The 22115-nt window shown below is 38.9% G+C and overlaps 1 protein-coding gene across 1 annotated transcript in view; it reads left to right on the top strand.

Annotated features, from left to right (window-relative positions):
* Positions 1-19401, top strand: part of LOC107598711 (A disintegrin and metalloproteinase with thrombospondin motifs 18-like) — a 61400-nt gene extending 41999 nt beyond the window's left edge. The window contains exons 13-22 of the mRNA XM_016290119.1: positions 208-338; positions 491-614; positions 1325-1572; positions 6087-6207; positions 6735-6861; positions 12686-12890; positions 14470-14664; positions 16110-16358; positions 16455-16632; positions 19027-19401. Of these exons, the coding sequence (XP_016145605.1) occupies positions 208-338; positions 491-614; positions 1325-1572; positions 6087-6207; positions 6735-6861; positions 12686-12890; positions 14470-14664; positions 16110-16358; positions 16455-16632; positions 19027-19145 (1697 nt within the window). The 3' untranslated portion in view covers positions 19146-19401. The remainder of the gene's footprint in view (positions 1-207; positions 339-490; positions 615-1324; positions 1573-6086; positions 6208-6734; positions 6862-12685; positions 12891-14469; positions 14665-16109; positions 16359-16454; positions 16633-19026) is intronic.
* The last annotated feature ends 2714 nt before the right edge of the window (positions 19402-22115 follow it).

The following is a 22115-nucleotide window of genomic DNA, read 5'->3' as shown; positions in this document are numbered from 1 at the left end:
TATGCTCAATATAATTGTTTTCCAATTTACATAAAAGTCCACCTGCATTTTGTCTGAAAGATGTTCACAGGATCATTGCTCCATATGTCTTCATGCATGAAACTTCATAGCAGCGCACTGAGAGGACCAGAACACTGCTTCAGAAGATCTAACATAAAATCACTCTGAAGCTATAAGATCTAATGACCCCATTCATCTCCTATCTAGAAGAGGACATCTGTAAGCTGTACTGCATTGCTGAGGACTTTGATTTTTTCTTTGCTATGTCCAGCAAAGTCAAAGATGGGACGTCTTGCTCTGACTACAAAGGAGGCGTGTGCATTGATGGAATATGCGAGGTACGTGAGGAGGTGATGATTCTGAGAAGGTCATCACATTTACCACGGATTTTACGATGGTTTTTTGCATGAGAATTGCTTGACATATGCCCAGTTGGCTAAACTGTGTGTGTCAGTTTGAAAATTTAATTTTAAGAACTTTTTCTGTGCAGCCGGTGGGCTGTGACCAGGTATTGGGATCAAAGGCTGCTTTGGATGCCTGTGGAGTTTGTAAAGGAGACAACTCCACCTGCAATTTCTACAGTGGCCTGTACACCCTCCAGCACAGAGCCAACGGTAAGGTGCTTGTAGAGCATGTTCCTTTCATACCTTCTGATCTTCTCTGACAAATCAATATTTTGAAGAGAGTCACAGGCTTCAAGAGAAAGAAACAAGGAGTATATCATGATAAAATAATAGAAAAATGCCTAAAGCAATGGTTCTCACCTGAGGTGGTTCTTAATTTTATCAGTGTTGAAAACAGTTTTGCTGCTTATAATTTTAATGAAAACCGTGCTAAATTTAGAATTTAGAGTTCAGTTTATTTTGACTTAATTAAATTTTTTTTAATAGAAATATTTTGTAACAGTACTGACCCGAAACTTTTGAATCTTTCACAAATCTGCATTTTTTGGGGGAATTGAACACTGGAGGTAATTAGGTGGTATTTGATTTGATCAGAATAGTTTGGAACTAGTGGTCTTTAATAAAATATAATAAAAGATCACAGAGAGTGAAATAAGAGAAGAAAAAATCCTTGTTGTATGAGCAAGTCTGTCACTTTATAGCTCCTCTCCTCAGATTTAACAGAAAACTTCAATGTATTTTTTAGAGCACTTACACAGCAAGAGCTCTGCAGTCTGGCACCTCATTGCTCTCCTCTGAGAGAAGGAGGTGATAATGCATCAGCTCAAAGATGCCTGTTCTCTCTGGCCTTTAAAAATGCAGAAACTGCAAAAGTGAGCAGACATGGCAAACCTATTTTCTCTTTTTTTCCTTCTCTTCAGAATATTACCCCGTTGTGACGGTTCCTGCTGGAGCGAGGAACATCAGGGTACAGGAGATGGAGATCTCCACCAGCTACCTGGCTGTCCGCAGCCTGAAGCTTGGCACCTACTACCTGACGGGGGACTGGACGGTGGACTGGCCTGGCAGATTCCAGTTCGCAGGCACTACGTTCAACTATCAGTGCTCTTTCAACCGGCCTGAGATCTTGTACGCCACAGGCTCCACTAATGAGACCCTGCTCTTTGAAGTGAGTCACCCCCGTCCCCGTCCAGCCTGACACCTGTTAGCGAATTAGCCATGACAGGGTCTTGGCAAGAGTGCCGTGGCCATTCGGTCAGATGAAAACAAGGCTGAGGGACAGTGGGTGAGCGAGAGAGATGAGAAACAAATGAGGGAAAGATAGAGAGAGAGAGAGAAGAGAAGGGACACAAATGAGTCGAACGGGCAGACTAACGCCTCTGTTTGGGATTAATTGCAGGCCAGAGCCGACGTGGTCATTGCGACTTTCATCTTCAGTATGTGGAGATTCGAGATCAAACGGTGCGACAATGTGAATGGCACTATGCTTTGAACTCGCTGCACTGTGTGCTGTGCTAATGGGCAGCACAGGGCACCGCTTTCATGAAGGGTGATGAGTATGGGTTCAGATGTTCCTTTGAGGTTAAGTCATAGTAAGGACGCTTCATATATCACAAATCCGAAGCAGGGATAAGAGAGATAATTAGATTTCAGAAGGATCATTTAAACCTTTTATTGCCATTGTGTTGTACTGCAGTAGATCCGTTCTGAGGGCTGATATGTAATGTTAAGTTTGCTATTGGAAAGAGAAAATCCAAATCCGCTAATCCACGATGCAGCATTATTTCTATATTGCAGTTAGAAATAGATTTGTTGCCTCCAGGCCAAGAAAAAACATAAGAAAACAACTTTTTTGTCAAAAGCTCAGGAAAACAGCTTTTTGCTTACATTGAGGTAAGGGAAAATTAATAAGATCTTGAGATCATTTCATATCAAGCTCACAAGAAATTTAGTCAAGATTTAAAATAGATGTTATGTCTATGTTATGCCAAAATCTAGAGAGCCTTAAGTTTTGATTGTGACAACACAAGACTAAACTGAAGAATAATGCTGTAGCATCAAACAATTCAATATTAATGCTGCTGCAATCTGTATTGTAACCATCATAAAGTTATTGTAAAGTTTGAATGAATCATTTGAACTCCAAGAAAGAATAACATGATGGCATGTTTGGATGGCTTCACTTACCAGTTAAAACAAGTGCAGATCCCTTATATCATACTTCCAAATTTTTCTTGTTACCAACACCTCAAGCTGTTAAAAATCTATTTGGCCTTGATACTTTTGCAGGTGTTATTGTGTAAGCTATACAAAAGTTAGGTATGCTTAATTTAATACGCTTTCATTTTGATCTTATTTACTGGCCTTTGATCTGCACCACACTCAACCTGTGCTTTATGTGCATGCCACATTCCCCTTCAGCACACATGCCCTCTCTTCATTACGTTTCCCCAGGGTGGGTGGTGGCAGCAGAGGTCTGATTTGCAGATGAGTTGGCATTAATCTCTCTAAGTATACGCTGTAATTTCAAAAAGAAGAGTAAGGTAGAGAGAGATTAGAAGATTTCTGCAATTGAACTCAGTAGATCAGAGAGGCTTGGGGTCGCGGGAAGCAGCTGATCAATTATGCTTGGCTGGGTCTCTCATTTTAATGGATAAGTGTCAGCTTCAAGACCCTTACTGAACGCTTAGGAAAGTGCATTTTGAGAAATGCGAATGTAAATGTTGACATGGTTCCAGGTTTTAATCGGCTCAGCAAGGTGGATTGAGAGGCACTAGACGAGACAGAACAGAGCAGTTCCTTTCAAACTTGACGTGCTTCTGATTTAAACACTTTTTGGGATTTAATTAAGTATTGACGTTCTTGTGGCATGTCTTAAGAGGGTCATGCCAGTCCAGAGTGATTCATTTAGATGTGCTCCCATTCATCAGTCTTTCATTCACTCGTTTCTTCTTGACGGTAGGAACTGCTACGCTTCTAGCCAGGGCACAGATGGATTTTTGTGTAGTAACCCTATACTGGGAGTGCTTGATAATGAACCTGTCCTAGTAGTCCTGTAGTTTAGTAATTACCCCAGATTTTCCGTCATTATTCAGAATGACTAGAGCGAAAGAGGGGTGTCTAGAGCTAGATCAGATGAAGTTTCATTGCAACATAAAACAAAACTAGCATAAAACATAAAACAAAACGAGCTTTTACAGTATTTGGATGGGGAAGGTTGTTTTGCATGTTGAATTGATGTTTAAAATTGTGATTCTTGTTTCATATGTTAAGACTGAAACTCTAGACTTCCTATATCAGAGCGCAGACATGGTGCAATGGACTCATGTGGGTCTTGACCCTGGATCAGAAGAGGTAGAGTTTCCCCATGTGTTGTATCCATAGTCAGATGGCTAGCCGGATCACAGATGGATCAGAGACCTCCTCCTGGGCCTGATTCTGGAATAGTTGCTCTGTGTTCAGTGCCAACTGTAAATCTGGACCAGTTTTGAACAGGCTAGCGTGCAGGGTCTCACAGACTGCTTCCAGGGCAATAGATTCAGCCTGGACACTCAGAGGGAGAGGGAGAGTGAGCCAAGATACAGTATGTTAAAAAGTTTGCTAACTTGCCACTGTGTTTCAGTATACTTGTTTTACTTCCTCTGAAAATCCTCCAACCTTCAAATACCACCTTTGTTTGATTCGCACAATATCTTCTGCTGTTCTGTTGATAGATTCTTTCCTCCTCTACAGGTCTGGACTTAGTTGAGTTACTTTCAGTTAGTGGTTCTGTCTCAACATTCACCTGCATCTCATTGAGCATTAAACATTAATTCACATGAATTCTTACCTCTCCATCCGTAATGTAAAGCATATATTCATGACACTAAATTGAACCCAAGTTTGGCTAGTAAAGATTTTAGATAGTTTTAGCTAAACCGATAATCTGACAGAGCAGTGAGACTGGTTTATTGTGTTTATTGTGACTGATTTAAGCATAATCTTCCCACATCAGCAGCAGCCTGCCACACACTTCCTGTTCAAAACATTAACTGAGGGTAAATCCATCGTAATTAGAGGATGGGTGGCATCTGCCTAATCCACTACTTAAGTTCGCACTCTTACTTAAGAGAAATTTGGGCTGCCTTGCAATTACTGTTGGCTTGTTTAAACACTGCTGCAACTCTCCAGTGACCCTTAAGATTCGATCCTTGTTTAGCTGCTTTGTTTATACATATAGTTTGGTGATTTACCAGTTCCAGTGAATTTGGTGTCATTGCATTTTTTATTATAAACAGTCTGAGGAAAATCCCCATTTGGCAAAGTCTGAGTAAAAACAAAGGTCCTCTTCTTGTCAGAGAACTTTTCCACTCCATTAGAGTTATCCTCGAGCTGTCCTCAGTGGCCTTGGGCACATATTTAGTGAGGAACTGGCTGAACTTCCTCTGTGGTCTAGTCTCACATGAATGAGTACAAGATCTTCTCCAGGAACAGCCACCAAAACTATAGCATACAGACCTACTGAAACATAAACATCAATGTAAAACTTACTGGGAAATAAAGTCTCACAGTACACCACTATATGAAAATATTCAGATTCACCCAACCCACAGTTTGGTCCACTTGTGCCGTTTTCCAAGCTGACAAGCTTCAGTTCAAACACATAGACAGTCTAATTCAACCATCCCTCCAGATCAGCGTCACACTGTGGTGTCATCTCTCAATCCCAGTGGAGCTACAACCACAAAACAGCAGCAGACACTCTGGCAGCTTCTTCCTTGCTGGAATATGAGAACATTAACAAGAAAATCAGCACGTTTGCATGCAATTTAACAGTTAAATTTCAGTCCGTTTTTTTTAAACGTTGAGTAAACAGCTGAAATCATACCAGTCCAGTTTTTGCATATTCAAACTAGCAGATCTAGATAATGTGATTGGAGTTTGACTTTGTCCAGCATGTATGTATGTTAATCTGACTAAAAGTGGCCTCATTATTGAGTGCTTTGCTCCCAAAGACAGGTGATGCATGGTGTGTATTTGAATCCTTCACATATTCGATTGTTGTTTGTTTTATGTCCACTACTGTTCAAAAGTATGGGGTTAGTAATACTTTTTAAAAATGTTTTTGAAAAGAAGATTCTTATGTTCACCATGGCTGCATTTATTTGATCAAAAATAAAAGTAAAAATTTGTAAAAGTAAAAATAGCAACATTGTATTTCACAATGAGTTTTTACATGATTACAATTTAAAAGAACTCTTTTCTATTTTATTATGTTTTAGAAGATAATGTATTCCTGAGATGGCAAAGCTGAATTTTCAGCAGCCATTACTCCAGTCTTCAGTGTCACATGATTCTCCAAAATCCTTCTAATATGCTGATTTGCTGTTAAAAAAACATTTATTATGTATTATTATTATCAGTGTTGAAGATAGTAAAATGGTAATGTGTTTTTTAGGATTCTTTTATGAACAGAATGTTTGAAGTATAATTAAAATAGAAATCTTTCATAGCATTTTGAATTGCATTAATTTTTTTCATCAATTTAATGCATCATTGCAGAATTGCAGAAAACTGCATCCTTGCAGTATAACATTTCTGTCAGTTTCTTCAAGCTTTTGAACAGTCGTGTATACTTAAATGGACAGAAGCCTGTTGCTTGATTGTTTTCACCAACCTATGTCCATCTCTTCTCCTCCACAGATTCTTCTTCAGGGTAAAAATCCTGGTATATCATGGGAATACACTCTACCCCATCCTGAGAAGAAGCACAACTACACCTGGTCTGTGGTGCGCTCTGACTGCTCTGCGCCTTGTGCTGGGGGTGAGTTGATGCCGTATGTACAGTAAATGTTTGCTTTGCTGACTCAAGTGTGAGAGAGCAGAGTTTCTGTGGTTGTGTGGTGTGGTGAGGAAGGAAGCGTATGTGTGTATTTGTCCAGGTCCATCAAACACACTTTTGTGAGCTGAATAAAAAACTAAAAAAAGGTGGGCCCCTCCTTCCTCCAGACCTCTCAATCTCATTGGCTTATCTCTGTGGTAGTGGCTCCTCCATTCACAGTCAGCTGTTTGAGTGTTGGTGGCAGACAGACAGCACTATGACATGCCCACAGATCTCTATCTGTGCTCTCACACAGTTTCATTCATGCTTTTCTTTAGAGCAGACCTCTGGGCCTCCCCTCCTGGCCTCTCACACTGACAGAGGCCCGGCTTTGTTTGCTCAGAGAATGCATTAGTTTATCGCATGATTAAGATGTATGTTAGGCTGGGTTAGAGAGATGGATTTCTGCAAAATGTCCAAAGAGAGTAGTTGTGTTTATACTCATCTGTATCTCTCTATATCTCTTTCAGGTCGGATCTCGACGAAAGCCATTTGTTTGCAGGATCAGAACACGCAGGTCAACTCTTCACTCTGCAACCCTGAGACCAGACCTGTGGTGGGCTCTCACCTGTGCAACACACAGCCCTGCCCTGCCTAGTAAGAGTCTCTGTGTGTGTGTGTGTGTGTGTGTGTGTGTGTGTGTATGTTATTCTGTCTGCATTCCTTGTTCCATGCTTGCTTCTCTCCAGCAGGGTTGGACACAACTTAGAATTTAAGAAATAGCTCCATTTCAGTCATTGAGTTCAAATTTGAATTGCTCACACCAAACACAGTAGTTGAATTGGAAGTTAAATAGGAAAGAAACAATATATAAAACATGCACATAAGACTTTAAATACCTTTTAAACTTCTTTAAAGTCATGATATAATGTAAGTAGCAACAGATGCTTTTTTCCAGATTGTGACATATACATCCTTTTGAGACAGATTAGAAAATAAATGTAGGGTGGGTACTTGGTTCTGTCAGTTGGTTGTTTATTGGATGGAGGCAGATCTGAATGCAAGCTTGCAATTGATTGTAAAACAAAAATGGGTGGGTATGTCACAATATGGGAAAAATATCTCTCACTAAAGATTATCAAATTATGACATTTACATAAAAAATCATGACGTCAAAAAAAATCGAACAAGTATGAATGAATCATGCACAATATGATCAACAACATGCATTTAGAAAATTGTGAATTTTTATTTTATGCTGATCTCTGATCTCATGCTGGTCTAATTTTGTCTTTACCAAACTTCATTTTCTAGTTAAAAATTTATTTAATTCACATTTTATTTTAATTCAACTTTCTTAATTTCAAACCTGTTTGCTACTTCCAATCAAATTAAAAAACTGAAATAGAATTTAAAAAGCATTCTTAGTTTAATTCTCAGTGGTGTACAACCTTGCTCTCCAGCGCTATTGGTGGGCACAGTGCCCAGGTATGTCTGTCTGAAATCAGCTGTGGTGGCTTTAGCATGAGCAGAACCCAGCTTAAAGCTCTGAGAAATCACGTTCTTTTCTCTGTTTCATTCCTTAAAGAAAACAGGATTAACATAGCCTCCAGACAGGGACTGTCTGCACCCTCACTACCCAAACTCCAGCTCCAAGCCACAGCCTGCCACACACGCACCTCTTAAATTATACAAACTCAAACCCACATACACACCAGGTTTCATAATAAGGCATATAGACACATATAAATACTAGTTTCTAGTTCTGTCTTGTCTTTTTGTTGACTACAGTGAATTACTACTCAAATATTCCAAGAATCGAAGCCATATTTATCGAAGTCTCCCACTATATTTACAGTGAGTGTTATGAGTGAAAAGGATAAGTGTTATATTTGGAAATGAGGAAGATAAATGGGAAAAAGGCACTTTACAGAAGTCGGCGAATGAATTGGGTAGAGACATTGTACCGTGCGTAAAACATGCTTAATGATCTTTTTGCATGGAAAAAAAGAGAAAGAAAAGCAGGGACCATCTCACTAGGGACCCTGGGAAAAACATTCTCAGTCTAGGTGTCAGAAACCTCCTCGGGGCTCTGGAGACTATGAAAGGAACTGCTCAAAACAGCCTTTATCTGGATGTCTCAAAGCTGAAGTCAATCTGCCGGTCCATCTTCCTTTTGAGAGTCTTGCTGCCATTCCTACAAGAGCAACACTCAACTTAACTTGATTTACTGATCTCTTGCCTTACAGAAGCATCTACATATCCTGCATCCCTCACTTGCCCGGGTGAAAGGCATTGACGCACCATTCTGGATCTCAGATAACAAATCACCTCTCCTGGCTTTCTTCCCTCCGTCCTTCTCGCTCTCTCTTTCTCTTTGGCCTTACGTTGTGTGAAATGTTGGCTGCGAACGATTATAACATTCGGGCTATGGCGAGGCAATGCTAAAAGGGGAAATCAAGACCATATGATTATTTCATTACAGCAACAAGCTCTAACCAGTTTGGCTTGTCCCATTCAAAGCCTGACAAATAGTCCAATAGTGTGTAATTGAAAACAACAGCAGGGTTGACGGGAGAGCAGAGTGTCTGTGGCGGTGCTGGATATGTCGAGACAGACTGCACAGGTTCCCATCACTCACCGCCAATGTCTGCCTGTAACCCTATGACACTTTAACTTGGTGAGCAGAGAGGCCTTGATTACCAGTAGAGAATACCAGTGATCCCAGACTCCTTCTGTTGGTGTCACAGCGCAATTACATCACCATCCTGTGGGTCACACAATGAGTTAGTTACTCTGTCATACCTGCATTGGAAAAGCTATTAAAAGGGATAATTCCTCCAAAAATGAAACTTCTACCATCATTTACTGTCCCTCATGTTATTTTTTTTAACAACCTGTGTGACTTTCTTCTTCTTCTGCAGAACACAAAAGAACATATTTTGAAAAATGTCTGTTTTTTTTTTCTGACAATGAAAGTGTTGTTTTTGGACACATATTTATATGAATATCTTCAAAAAATATCTTCATAATATCTTCTTTTGTGTTCCGCAGAAGAAAGAAAGTCATACAGGTTTGGAATGGCATGAAAGTGAGCAAATGATGACAGTTTTAATTTTCATCCCTTTTTAGAGCTTTTCAAATATAGGTACGACAGGGTATTACGTTAAATCTTAAATGGCCTTGTGCGTTTTCTTCTCTCTTCATGAGATTCCCAACATTCAGAATGGATTTTTTTTTATCTCGGTGTAGGTCATACTGTAAGTGTGTTTATTGTTCAGACAGACAGGTCCTAAATCCCACAGTTACTAATGACCTCCCCCACTGTATGCAGAGCCGAGTCTGTTTCTCTCCATACTGAATGACATCACGGCCTTAAGATATCGACTTCAGACTCCCAGAACATTATTTGTTTGAGGCATTATGTGCTTTGATTTATGACTGCTGAAAAGAGGAAAACTAAAAAAAAAATATATCCTTTGGAAACACTTCCAGAAAAGTATGGGCATGCATTCAAAACAGGAGAACAAGACAGAAGCTTCTGCTTATCTTTCCAGCAAATATCTTCAGTGTTGACAGGTCTGCCCATGTTTTATTATGGAGCAAGAGAGACTGCCTCCCTGTGGGGATTGAGCGCGTCTAGCCGGCAAGGAATCAAGCGCTAATCTCCATACTATGGCCTACAGGACTCAGTCTGACGACTTGCTTCCGGCTGCAAATGCTGCCCTGCTGCTTCTGTGAAGCGTGGAGCGCGGTGACTTCAAACACAGGCTGGGCCCAGAAGCGGCCAGCTTGATTTGTTCCCTAAAATGTCATGAAAAGATAAATGTGCATGCCTTAAAGACTTTTGCAGTGCCCTCTGAATATTCCTCCTTTTCTTTTGGTTTATTAGTTGTGTTGCATGATTGTGTGTTTGCTTTTCTGTTCAACCGCCATTCTTCAAAGTGCAGACAGCTTTAGGAGTTTTTTTCTTTTCTTTACCAGACTTTTGTACAATCGACCACCTCACATACAGTATTGTTCAAAAGTTTGGGGTCAGTAAGGTTTTTTTTGTAAAGAAATTATTTTTTATTCAGCAAAGATGCATTAATAATTGCATTAATATGCATTGATAATAAAAAAGCAACAGCTGTTGATAATACATTGATAATAATAAGAAATATTTCTTGCACACCAAATCAGCATTTTAGAATGATTTTCGAAATAAATTTAAAAGCTTTGCCATCACTGGAATTAATTTGATTTTAAAATAGAATAAAATAGAAAACAGTTATTTTAAATTGTAATAATATTTCACAATACTATTGTTTTGCTGTATTTTAATAAAAATAAAATTGCAGCCTTGGTGAGCATTAGAAACTTTCAAAAACATTACAAAATCTTACTGACCCCAAACTTTTGAACTGTTGTGTACACGATCACCCAAAAAGACTACTGTAATGAATAACAATTTCCAATATCATACAACCAAACATAGCTAAAGTGGTTAGAGCACATGCTTTGGTCTGTTCAAAAAGTAATATTTTTAGCATAAAAAAAAGAAAAATGTCACATGGGTTTAGGAAAGTACATGGTTCTCTTCGTGCTCTTAAACTTACACATGCATCCAAACCCAAACCATTCCTCAGAGAGCGCTAAAAATTCAGTCTTTGTCCCATGGTACGACCAACAGTATCTTAAATTTCATTGAGTGATTTGGAACAAGTATCTATTATGGGTGCATCATTCTGGGTAGACATGGAGAAAATGCCAGCGAAATCAGACCGTATCCGGAAATGTGAAGCAGTCCACAGTTTTGCCCCCAAAGATATGTCTTCTTTAATTGTATGGCTTGAAATATGCGAGTTATTGAAAGATTCCAGAAATACAAAATTAAAGCAAACGCCAGCAGTGGTTTGCAGTGAGGCACGGCAAGTCAGCTCTTTGACCAATGACACATTGTCATTTATGTGGCGAGGAGAGGACAAGGGGGAGTGAAAAGGCATATTGTGCTGTGGATCTTGTTTCTTCCCTCAATTAAAATAGCAGTTTAACCATCTCCCTCCGATTTGTCAGATGGCTGGAGAGAAAATTAAAGGATTTTTCTCAACTCCGTGGCTCAGGTCTGTGCAGTGGTTGGCTGGAACTGGGTCTTCTAAGAACTCGACCTGGGGCGTCTGTCCGGTGTTGTGGCCACAGCTCTCGTCATAGCTGTCATTTGCTCTAATCTCACCCCGGCCTGCCCAACTCTATTTTAAAGCCTCTTTTCATCCACAGCCAAGAGAAGCAAGGATAGAGTTGCAATCTGAGCACTGGAACCAAGCTTCTCTGGCAACTAGTGATGATTTTTACACATTTTTCTTTTCTTTTAGACATAAATACACATAAAATTTATTCTGTATTTTATCACGTCATTTCCATTATCTAAAGTCAATAAAATTGTTCTAATAAAGATAATTCTAAAGTCAATAGAATTATCTTTAGTCCACAAAAATATCATCTTATTTGATGGAAGAGGGCATAATTAAACCAAATATGCACATGTTCTACACTACTGTTTAGGGTCAGTAGGATTTTTTTTGTTAATATTTTGAACGAAATGCATATTTTTATTCAGCGAGGATGCATTAAATTGATCAAAAGTGAGATTAAGACATTAATGTTACAAAATATTTATATTTTAAATAAATGCTGTTTGATTTTTTTATTTATCACAGAATGCTGAAAAAATAACTATCCACAAAAATATTAAGCAGCAAATATTAAGCCAATTGTACTTGTTGCAAAAGTCTGAGCTGAATAACATGTGAAATAGAATATTCTATATGCTTTAGTTATTCATTGTCCGTGTTTTAATGTGCTGATAAATCACATACAGGATGCGTTTGGATGAATTCGTCTTGTCTTTGTTAATAAGACACAAAGCGTCCAAAGGCTAATTTGATATTTTATGAGTATTGAGAAGGAAAACATTGGTTCATGCCAACTGTTGATACTGATGAATCTATTACAGAACCTTGAAATGTCTCATTTACTTGCCATCAGATATTTGTTTTGTAATATTTTGTTATGTGCATAGTGCAGAATTACAAATTGTATTTATGAACCCAAGATGTCTGCATCTCTTGATGCATCTCTATAAACATTTGAATTCTTAGGCTGGAAACTTCAATGTAAAGGATAAGTGCATGTTTATATATGCCCATATGAGCCCACAGGAAAGGGTGCGGTCAGGTGGGTGCAAACACATGTATGTGGTATCTTCATTAGTCTTTCCATGTGTGTTTCCAGTGTTTCCATGTGGTTTAGAAAGTAATCATATTGGTCATAATCTAATGGCCATCACATTATGTAGATTTTGTTTGAAGAAGGCCATGTGTGTGTGTATGCGTCTCACGTGTCTGTGCCATATGGGTGTAAAATGTCCTCTTCCATGTTAAAATGTGATGAAATGTTCAAACACAAGGTTCACATCTGAAGGTCAAATTGTTTGTCTTGACAGTTGGACGACAGGTAAATGGGGAGTGTGCAGTAGAACATGTGGAGGTGGGCAGCAGACGCGGAACATCCGCTGCATGAGGAAGGTGACATACCAGCGGGAAGAGGTGGTGGCTCACTCCTTATGTCCAGTAATGGCTCCGGCCCAACTACAGCCCTGCAACACACAGACATGTCCTCCAGAGTGGAGCACTGGCTCCTGGTCTCAGGTATGTTTGCAGAAACATGCAACCTACATAACATTACCTCCATCTGTTTCTTTCCAGTGGAATTAATAGGACGTCATCATCAGGTGTGCAACTACCGTCAATAGAAAGAATAAATCTTTTGTAACATTATTAAGATTTCTTGATTAGCAAATCAGCATATTTGAATGATTTCTAAAGGATCATGTGACACTGAAGACTAGAGTAATGTCTGCAGCCAATTCAGCTTTGCCATCACAGGCCTAATTTAAAATTTAAAATATATTCAAATAGAAAGAGTTCTTTTCAATTGTAATAATATTTCACAATATTACTTTTTTTTTTTTTTACTGTATTTTTAATCAAATAAACACAGCCTTTATGAGCGTAAGTGATTTTATTTTTTCTAAAACAATAAAAAATCATACTGACTCCAAACAATTAAAGTCGTGTATGAAACACAATAGTCACAGTGCAAAATATTTAATGTCGATTGTGCTATTCTTTTGTAAAATCCCAATCTAACAAATGCCAGGTCCTTAAGAACACTAGCAGTTGATTTTGTCTTATTATGTCATGTTTTGTGGTATTAACTGGTTTGTCTCACTTTAAAACATTCCATCGTGTTTGATAAATTTACAGAAATAAGTATGAAAATTTCAAAAGATGCTTTCAAAATATTTAAATTAACTTCAAGTTAACCTCATGTACAATAAACCTAATATAATCTAACTCTCATTCTTTTCATGAGGCTAAAAAAGGGCCATTTTAGATTTGACTTTTGTTCCTGTTCATTTTCTTGCCATTGTGTAAATAATCAATGAATAAAGTTTAGTTTTCTGAGCTTGACCAGAACATGTTTCTGAAATTCTGCTATACCCTTTTATAGAAATCTTTCCCTAAATTACAACACATGCGTATTACGTTTTGAAAAGTGACCAGAGAATGAGGTGAAGGCTTGAGATGCCCAAAACAACATAATGTAAAAACGTTCTGTATGCCACATTAGTGCTGAAACACTACTGCCCCCTGCTGTTATTGCACATCTAGCACATTCATTAAGAATCTGTTCTGCATGTATTGAACTTCTGAAATGACCACACAAAGTGTCCTTTCTGAAACCTTAGTGTTGTTGGAAAGTGTTATATTAGATAAATGACTACTTTACACATGGTTTAATCTAATATTTTGTACTAACTTTTGCTGTTGCTACTTGTGCATATATTTGTGTACTCTGAACTTTATCTTTCCATGAACACACGCGAAAGCCAGAGAATGCTGAAACACATTGGCAGAGTTCATGTCATCATTAGCAGCAATGCTGAATTCTTTAACATTTTGTTCCAGTCTAATCTTATGTAATATGTTAAATCATAAATCTTTGAGAAGATTTTGCAGTAGTAGTTGATATTGACTAAATTCCTCCTAAAGGTCAGGTTGAGTTTGCACCGCCTGTCTCCAGAGTTCATATCAACTGCTGTTTGAGGTGAACTGCATGCTACTGTGACCTTTACAATGTTTAAACTAACATCACTCAAAGACCACGTGAGGGTAACTCTCTCTGTCTCTCCATGTTTGTCTTTCTTTCCTTCCTTCTCTCTAGTGCACTAAGACCTGTGGGCGAGGGTGGAAGAAGCGTAGTGTTTTCTGCAGGAGCACTAATCCAGGTGCCAGGGCTGTGGTGGTGCCTGACAGCATGTGTAAATTACACCTGAAGCCCAAAGCCCAGGAGACCTGTGTGCTGAGCCGCTGCCCCAAGAATGAGCATCTTCAGTGGATAACTACCACCTGGGGAGAGGTAAGGCCCCTCATAGGAATATCAGATGTTATGTAGAAGAGCTCACACAAACAGTTCATATGTAGCACATGCATATATTCACCCATTTAATTCTTATGCAGAATCATGGGCATGTTAAAGAGACGTCTTCATGCAAATATCATAATGCTAAGTGATATCCATATCCAGTCAGAACGAGGTGGGGTGGTTAGGACCGGATGGGTTACATCAGCATGTAAGCCATTGAAGCCCTGATATACTCACGGCAAAGTTCTTTTTTGTTCTTCAGGGTAAGGGTAAAAAAAAGTTTGAAATACCTTTGCAGTGATATACTGTTCATCCTGATGATGAACCTAAATATGTGCTGCATGCATTTATCAACACACAACAAAAATGACCGCAGTGAGAAAACAGCAGTTAAGAAAGCATCTGATCATAGCGATGTGGATATGTTTGCACAAGCTATGCAGTTCCAGTCAAGTCACATCATATTTATATAAGCGTTTTATACAATAGTTCACTTTACAGCAAGCAGCCTTACCTTATTAAACATGAAACACAGCGTTAATGTCTCTTTCAATTAGAAATACTATTTAAATTTCAGAAAGCAGCTCTCCAGTGTGTGCATGTTTTTACTTGCGTCTGACCTCAACGAATTGAACAGAAGAAATGAACCAGAGAAGTTTTCCATGTCAAAGAAGTCATAGTTCGAAGTTGTTTACTAGCAGTTTGATGGTGTTTACTACAAGCTGTTTCGAATTCCCAAAATGAATTCCAAACTAACTTCGTTTTGGCTTGATTTTTTTTCTTTTTCAAAATGACATCACACCAGTTCTTTCTTCAATTTTGCTTTAAATATTAATTTACGTATTTGCTTTTAAGTATTCATTTTTACCCTAATTTACAGTCTGGAGGGGTTAACGCTAGTTAACTAGATTTAAGTTGACAGATTTCACTCAAAATCGCGTAGTGTACGATTTTAGAATACATGTTGTTTTCATTTATCATGCTTTTCCTAGCAAAGAGGCTCATTTTGTTGTTTTCGAATCAACTTGAATGTCTGGTACTGTGTTATCCTCAGTCGTCTAGTGTATGATGTCCAGTTTTTCCTCTGTAACTACTTACAGCAAGTGTATGGTGCCTAGTGTTTTAAAATCTCTTCAGATGTGAAAAGTCATGTAGTGTATTCCAGCCTTGCGATGCAAACGTTATCATGTGTGCAAGTGGTTAGATCAACATCTGTACATGTATTTTTAAAGACAAGTATTTGATTCCAGACAGCTGAGTGGTACTTTCCGATCTGCATTTGTACTTCAGTATGTCTCTCCTCCAATCTAGCAGCATTGTTAACCCGTTGCTATGGAGGAATGAGTTGATCTTGTAGCGAAGGGTCAGTGGAGTATTTATGTGTGTATACATATATATTTATGTACCTTATTCTCTTATTGTCTGGTTGTTTTATGCAGTGTTCGGCCTCCTGTGGAGCAGGAGTAAAGAGAAGAGAGCTGCAATGTGGGGAGAAAGACTCCCAAGTAGGCTACACAGAGTTCCCTGTGAGGAGGTGCAGGAACCTCCATAAGCCCCAAGCAGACCTTGAGCAAGCTTGTAATAATGGCCCCTGCCCAGAGCCCCCACCGCCCCAGATCCTCCAGCCTGGCCCAGACAGGGGTGGCACTTCTGTGACTCTGGGGTGGTACTCCTCTCCTTGGCTGCAGGTATGCACAACTAGCTCATCATAACCAATCTGGGTTCTGTTCCATTTCTATTCTGCTAGACATCTAATATTCCTGTCCTCTCTGTGTGTCTTTCAGTGCACAGTGTCCTGTGGTGGTGGGGTGCAGACACGTAGCGTTCAGTGTCTGAGACAAGGGCGTCTGTCAGTGGGCTGTTTACCTCATCAGAGACCCATCAGCTCACGTGCCTGCAATACACATTTCTGTCCTGGTCCAATCCCAGTCCCTGTCCTACCTCCCTCACCTACACTTAAAGGTACAAGCTGGTTTACCTTTACCTTTAATTTTCATTTATTGATTTAGAAGACACTTAAATCCAATGTACACTACCATTCAAATGTTTGAGGTCAGTGAGACTTTAAGAAATTAATAATATTATCTGCAATGATGCAAAAGTGACAGTAAAGGCATAATAAGTTACAGTATAATGTTACCTAAGATTGCTGTTTAAAAAAAAATGCAGCACAGCTGTTTTCAACAGTGATACTAATAAGAAATGGTTCCTAAGCACCAAATCAGCATATTAAGGCCCTTTCGCACCGCTTTAGTTCCAGAACTAAATGTACGGTACTAAAGTACTGGGACGATTTTGCGCGAACTATTTCCCAGTACCATTTAAAGGGTTGCATTCACATCGACAGTGTGTACTAAGAAGTGACGTAAGCCGGTCGACAGCGACGTCATTTGTGCGCGGCATTCAACAACAGAAACAAAGAACTACGTTAACAACAGGAGGATGGAGGACGCTGTGACCGGAGCTGTGTTTTTGTTGTGTCTCGCGGGTTTCACAATAATGGACATGAAATGTCGACGTATATGTAAAGTGATTGAAAGAATGGAAAGGAGGACTAAGAATCTCCCATGACAACTGGCAGTGCTACATTTGCTACAAGTACCTGCACTTCAGCGTCCGTCCATCTATCGCTGTTCTCCATACTTGCAAAATAATACAGTATGTTTACACTAAGTTGACATGCTTACAGTATGTTTACACGGTGTTTTAAATCATGGCGGGTGAGGGCGTTTTCATACGTGTTTGGCCAATCAGTGTCTACTTACGTTACGATTAGTACCAGTTGTGCTGGTTAGACCCTGCTCCGGAGTAGGAGCTAATTTGGTTCTCGAAAAAGGCAGTCCGGTACTAAAATCGCACCCAGTTCCGGCGGTGCGAACATGCCGAAAAGTGGGTAGTTCCACAATTAGTTCTGGTACTATGAAAAGGTCCCTGTGGTGCGAAAGGCCCTTTAGAATGCTTTCTGAAGGATACTGATGCCTAAAATTTTGGACTTTAGTGTATATATATTATCACAGTTAGTGTGTTATCTGTTTGCATGTTCCTGAGAATCAAACCCAATTTATCCCAAAGAAGTATTAACATGAGGTGCGCTTCAATACAAACTTACAAGACTTGTTCAGAAAAGTACAGAATAAAACCGAGATGAACATGAAATTGAGATTTATTTGTGCGTGCAGTTACCAGTGTCTTGAGCCAAAACTGGCAGCCAGTGAAACAAGACAATGAGAAGTGAAGATTGAGTTGTATTCTGAATTATTTGCAGAGGTTTTATTGGGCATGTGGGCCAATCGGTTAGCAGAGCGTTATAATCTAGATGTTAAAAGAGTCTATGGCCTGGTCTTCTCCAAGCTGTACATAAATCTGCATGACCAGACTATCTTAACAATAAGAAGTGAAATGTAGCTAATCTACTCTCATTGTTAGTTCATCACTTATTTGCAGGAACATTTTCAATTGTCTTGCTCATAGGAACTATGGTGTTGGCTCATGGATCAAACCAGCAATCTTTGGTTGCCATCCCTGAGTCTTGAACACTACACCACTCCAACTTTTACCTCAACTCTTATCTCACTCAACAGTACCTGTAATGCCTGAATGGGCATACCACTGGATGTTCATTGGTTATGACATACTGCTGAATGTTTATTTGTTATGAACTCTCATATCTTGTTCTGTAGCTCAGCAGGTGGAGCATTAAGTTAGTAATGTCATGGGTTGGATTCTCAGGAAACGTACTGATAAAACATATTGCTTTAGATAAATAATCTGCCAATTGCATAAATGCATGAATGTTTTCCACAGTGTTAATTGTTATTGTTGCTTTGTTTACATATGCAATTATCCAGCTTGTTAGCTACTCATTATGTAGTGATAAAAACACTGTACTTTTTACTTGATTTAAAACCACATTGGTAGGTCAAATGACTGTCTGCCACTATTTAACAATAAGAAACTGATATACATTGTGTGATTAAACAATATAATTTAAATGAACAAATCACAATTGTCATGTACTGTACATAGCTTAATTATAATGATAATGAAAACATAAAGTTCTCTTCTCCATAGACAATAGATGTGTGTGTGTGTGTGTGTGTGCATAATTGTTTATTCTCATTGGATAACTGAGTGTGAGGGCCTTCAGAGAGCAGGTCAGGTCCTTATCGGTATGCCGGTGCAGTATTTACAAGTGCTTTGCAACATCGCCACAATGTCTCTATTCAGAGTAAACAGCACTTACAAAAACATTGAGTGTTTGTGTTAGCACTGTAGTTTTTAAGGCTTAGAATAAATCATTAAATATAAATAAATAATAATATAAATAATAGTCATTATGTGTCTTTCCGTTAACAGAAGACCAGCCTTGCATCGACTTCTTCAGCTGGTGTCATCTGGTGCCTCAGCATGGTGTTTGCAATCACAAATTCTATGGTCAACAATGCTGCAAGTCCTGTTCCACCAAAAGACAGTAATAGGAAGATCTTCCCACGAGCCTCCTCACTTTTCTTAGATCTGTAAATCATTGTGATACAGATGACCACTATGGACAAAGTTGATATTTGCGAGATGTGGTAAAGAAAGAGGCATTCCAGTGGACCGTGTCTTGGACTAGTGAGAGATAATAAGAGCCTGGTATCCGAGGAACTCGAGAAACTCATTGGTACATTGGAAAACTGGATCTGGTTCTGGCTTCATCTGTGGTGTATCATAATTAGAATTGTGTTTTTTTTAAATAACCAATCTGCAGAACATTTATATTGTAAATATCTCTGTTCTCTTATGATTGGAGATGTGACCATCGGTTAAAGCCATTAAGAGACTTCCATCATCTGTTCATCATCAGTATGCTACATTGAAGAGCACCAGATGCCTGGGAGAGTAGACTACAATGCCAGCTGTTCTGACTCAAAGACTGTAAGTACGTCTTTTATATTTAAACAGTTTTTATATTTTATATATTTAAAGCAAGTTTTTTGGGCAGTGTAGAGTAGTGCTTGTTTGTCATTCCTCCGATCACAAATACAGACATGGTTTTATTTTTACGCGATGCAAAACAACGCGTAAAAATACAGTAGAAGTCATTATAATCCATAATTATGTCCCCACTGGATGCAACGAATGCCTCGTTTATAATGGGTTTTCATGTTTTTTGGGCCTGACAGGGCATCATTACAATATGGCAAGGGGCGTAACATTTCCGTCACACGCTTGAGGTATTCGGCCAATCACAACGCACTGGATAGCTGGCCAATCACAGCACACCTCGCTTTTTCAGACCGATTAGCTTTTTAAAAATCGATGCGTTTCAGAAGGCGGGGCATAGAGGAGAAACCATAATGTACAGTATGTGGAAAATAATGTGTTTTTTGAACCTTAAACCGCATAAACACATTTCATTACACCAAACACACAAAATATTGTTATTTTCAGCAGCATCATATGACCCCTTTAATGTGTTTACTTTGCTATAAAAACCCTCTGTTTTTTATGTTTACAAACTAACTTCAACTTTTCAATTGGTCAAAATCCTCCAGTCAAGACAACATACACATCTCTACCACATAGGCTTCTAATTTTAACAGACATTAACATGCTCAAATTTTCTCTGTGGAACTGGAGTGACCTGTAAGTTTGAGTCACAATTCCGTCTGATTGCCACAGAAGACTAAAGCAGACAAGATAGATTTATCATTAATGAAGATCAGTGCTTCTGCTGAAATATGTAGTGGGGCCATTGGCAGATGAACTATGTTTGTGTATGTCTGCCAGTATGTGTGTGTAATTTGTCTGCAGTTCATGCAGGCTATCTCCCACGCGGTGTACGAGAGGGCTAGGCTCGTCCCAGATGTGTGTCAGAGAGAGTCGAGTAGGTTGCTCTCAGTCACTTTGTAGGGACCAATTAGTGTGCAGGAGTGAGTGTCATGTTCAGGAGGAGGAGAAGCTAACAAACCCAAGCCTCTCAGGACTTGGGACCTCATCTAAGTTGACTTTGTTGGTGTTCTTCATCTCTTTCTGTTTCTATCTGTTTGAGTGCTGCAGTTGTTGGAGCACTGTTTTGTGCTTAACCGAAGAGTGGAGTCTCAAATTAGTAATGCTTTACTAGGGTTCAGGTATGATGGTCCTGCTCTAACAATAAACATTGGAGTAGATGGCACATGGGGTGTAGCAGAAGCATTCATTCTGTCCTTGTTTCAGTCCAAACACTTCATTAACAGTCCCCAACCCCTTGAAGGGATATTTGCATACACTAATATGTGCAAAAGTTCACTTTTAAAAGTAGATGTTGCACTGCAGGGTGCTCTGTCCTTTTTGCCTGAACCATTTTAAAGGGTACTTTCGTTTATTAGTTGTATAACTTCTGGATCTCTATTAATGAACTCTTGTTTGGTCTCTTACAATATGTTTCTTTTGTTGCTTACTTGACTTTAAAAGTGTTCCTAATCATGAACAAATGGAAAATACATTGTTTAGCCTTGTCGTGATGTTATGTATGTTGAACAAACGATGAGTCATGTCTTTCATCACTGTCTGAATTGAAAAAGTGTGTAATTTATTACTATGTAAAAAATTGTTCCTGGGCTACAGTGTTGTCTGGAGCTTCCTGTATAATACCACACTGTAAGTGTGATATTTAATATTTTCACTGAAAGTTTTATAATAAAAAGTATTTGATTTACTGTATTCCTCTAGTGATGCTTTTTCCACTAGTGCTTGGAGAGATTGAGGCGCGTACAGGAAGCCCTTGAATGATGAAAATGCTGCAATATTTAAGAATGAAAAATTATATTCTGTCATCACAACAAATTACTATGAACATCAAGCCAGAAGCAAAGTGGATTTTAGACAAAATACTCCCTAGTATATTATCGACAAGGAAAGCAGACTTGTTCTCTGTGCAAACATAAAACGTTATTTAAAATGTGCCACTAAGGGACAGACATAATAATATAATAAGCTATAAGCACATGAAATAACCCTCTGCTACAAATAGCAGTGTTTCCCATCCAATCATAACATTAAATACCCCAAACATTCATATTCCTCCCTCTCCTCTTTGTGTTCCAGGCAAAATGTTCCTGCATGTACTAAACGCCATAGTAAATCACACTGAGTTTGCTTAAGTCCTCCCTCGACACTCCTGAATATCTTTTCCTCCACATAACATGCATGCATTTGTCATTTTTGTCATATTTCTTAATTTCCCTTTGTGCACAATTATTTGTGATAATTTCTGACAGCATCGAGAAAGTCGTAAAAGAAAGGAGCAATTTGTCATCCGTGTCACTGGATGCACAGACACTGATTATGAAGACTGAATACCAAGCACGTCTGTGGCATTTCTATATCCTCTTGTGCATGGTGCAAACTCTCTTTGTTTCTCTCTCTCCTTGCTCGCTCACACACTCACAAAAGCAGATCCATTTCTTGTTGTATTTCAAGGC

This window comes from Sinocyclocheilus grahami, unplaced genomic scaffold (assembly GCF_001515645.1).
Source record: "Sinocyclocheilus grahami isolate Dianchi unplaced genomic scaffold, SAMN03320097.WGS_v1.1 scaffold254.1, whole genome shotgun sequence".
Classification (NCBI taxonomy): Eukaryota; Metazoa; Chordata; class Actinopteri; order Cypriniformes; family Cyprinidae; genus Sinocyclocheilus; species Sinocyclocheilus grahami.
Note: the sequence above shows the minus strand (reverse complement) of the source record. Positions and strands in the feature narration are given on the sequence as shown.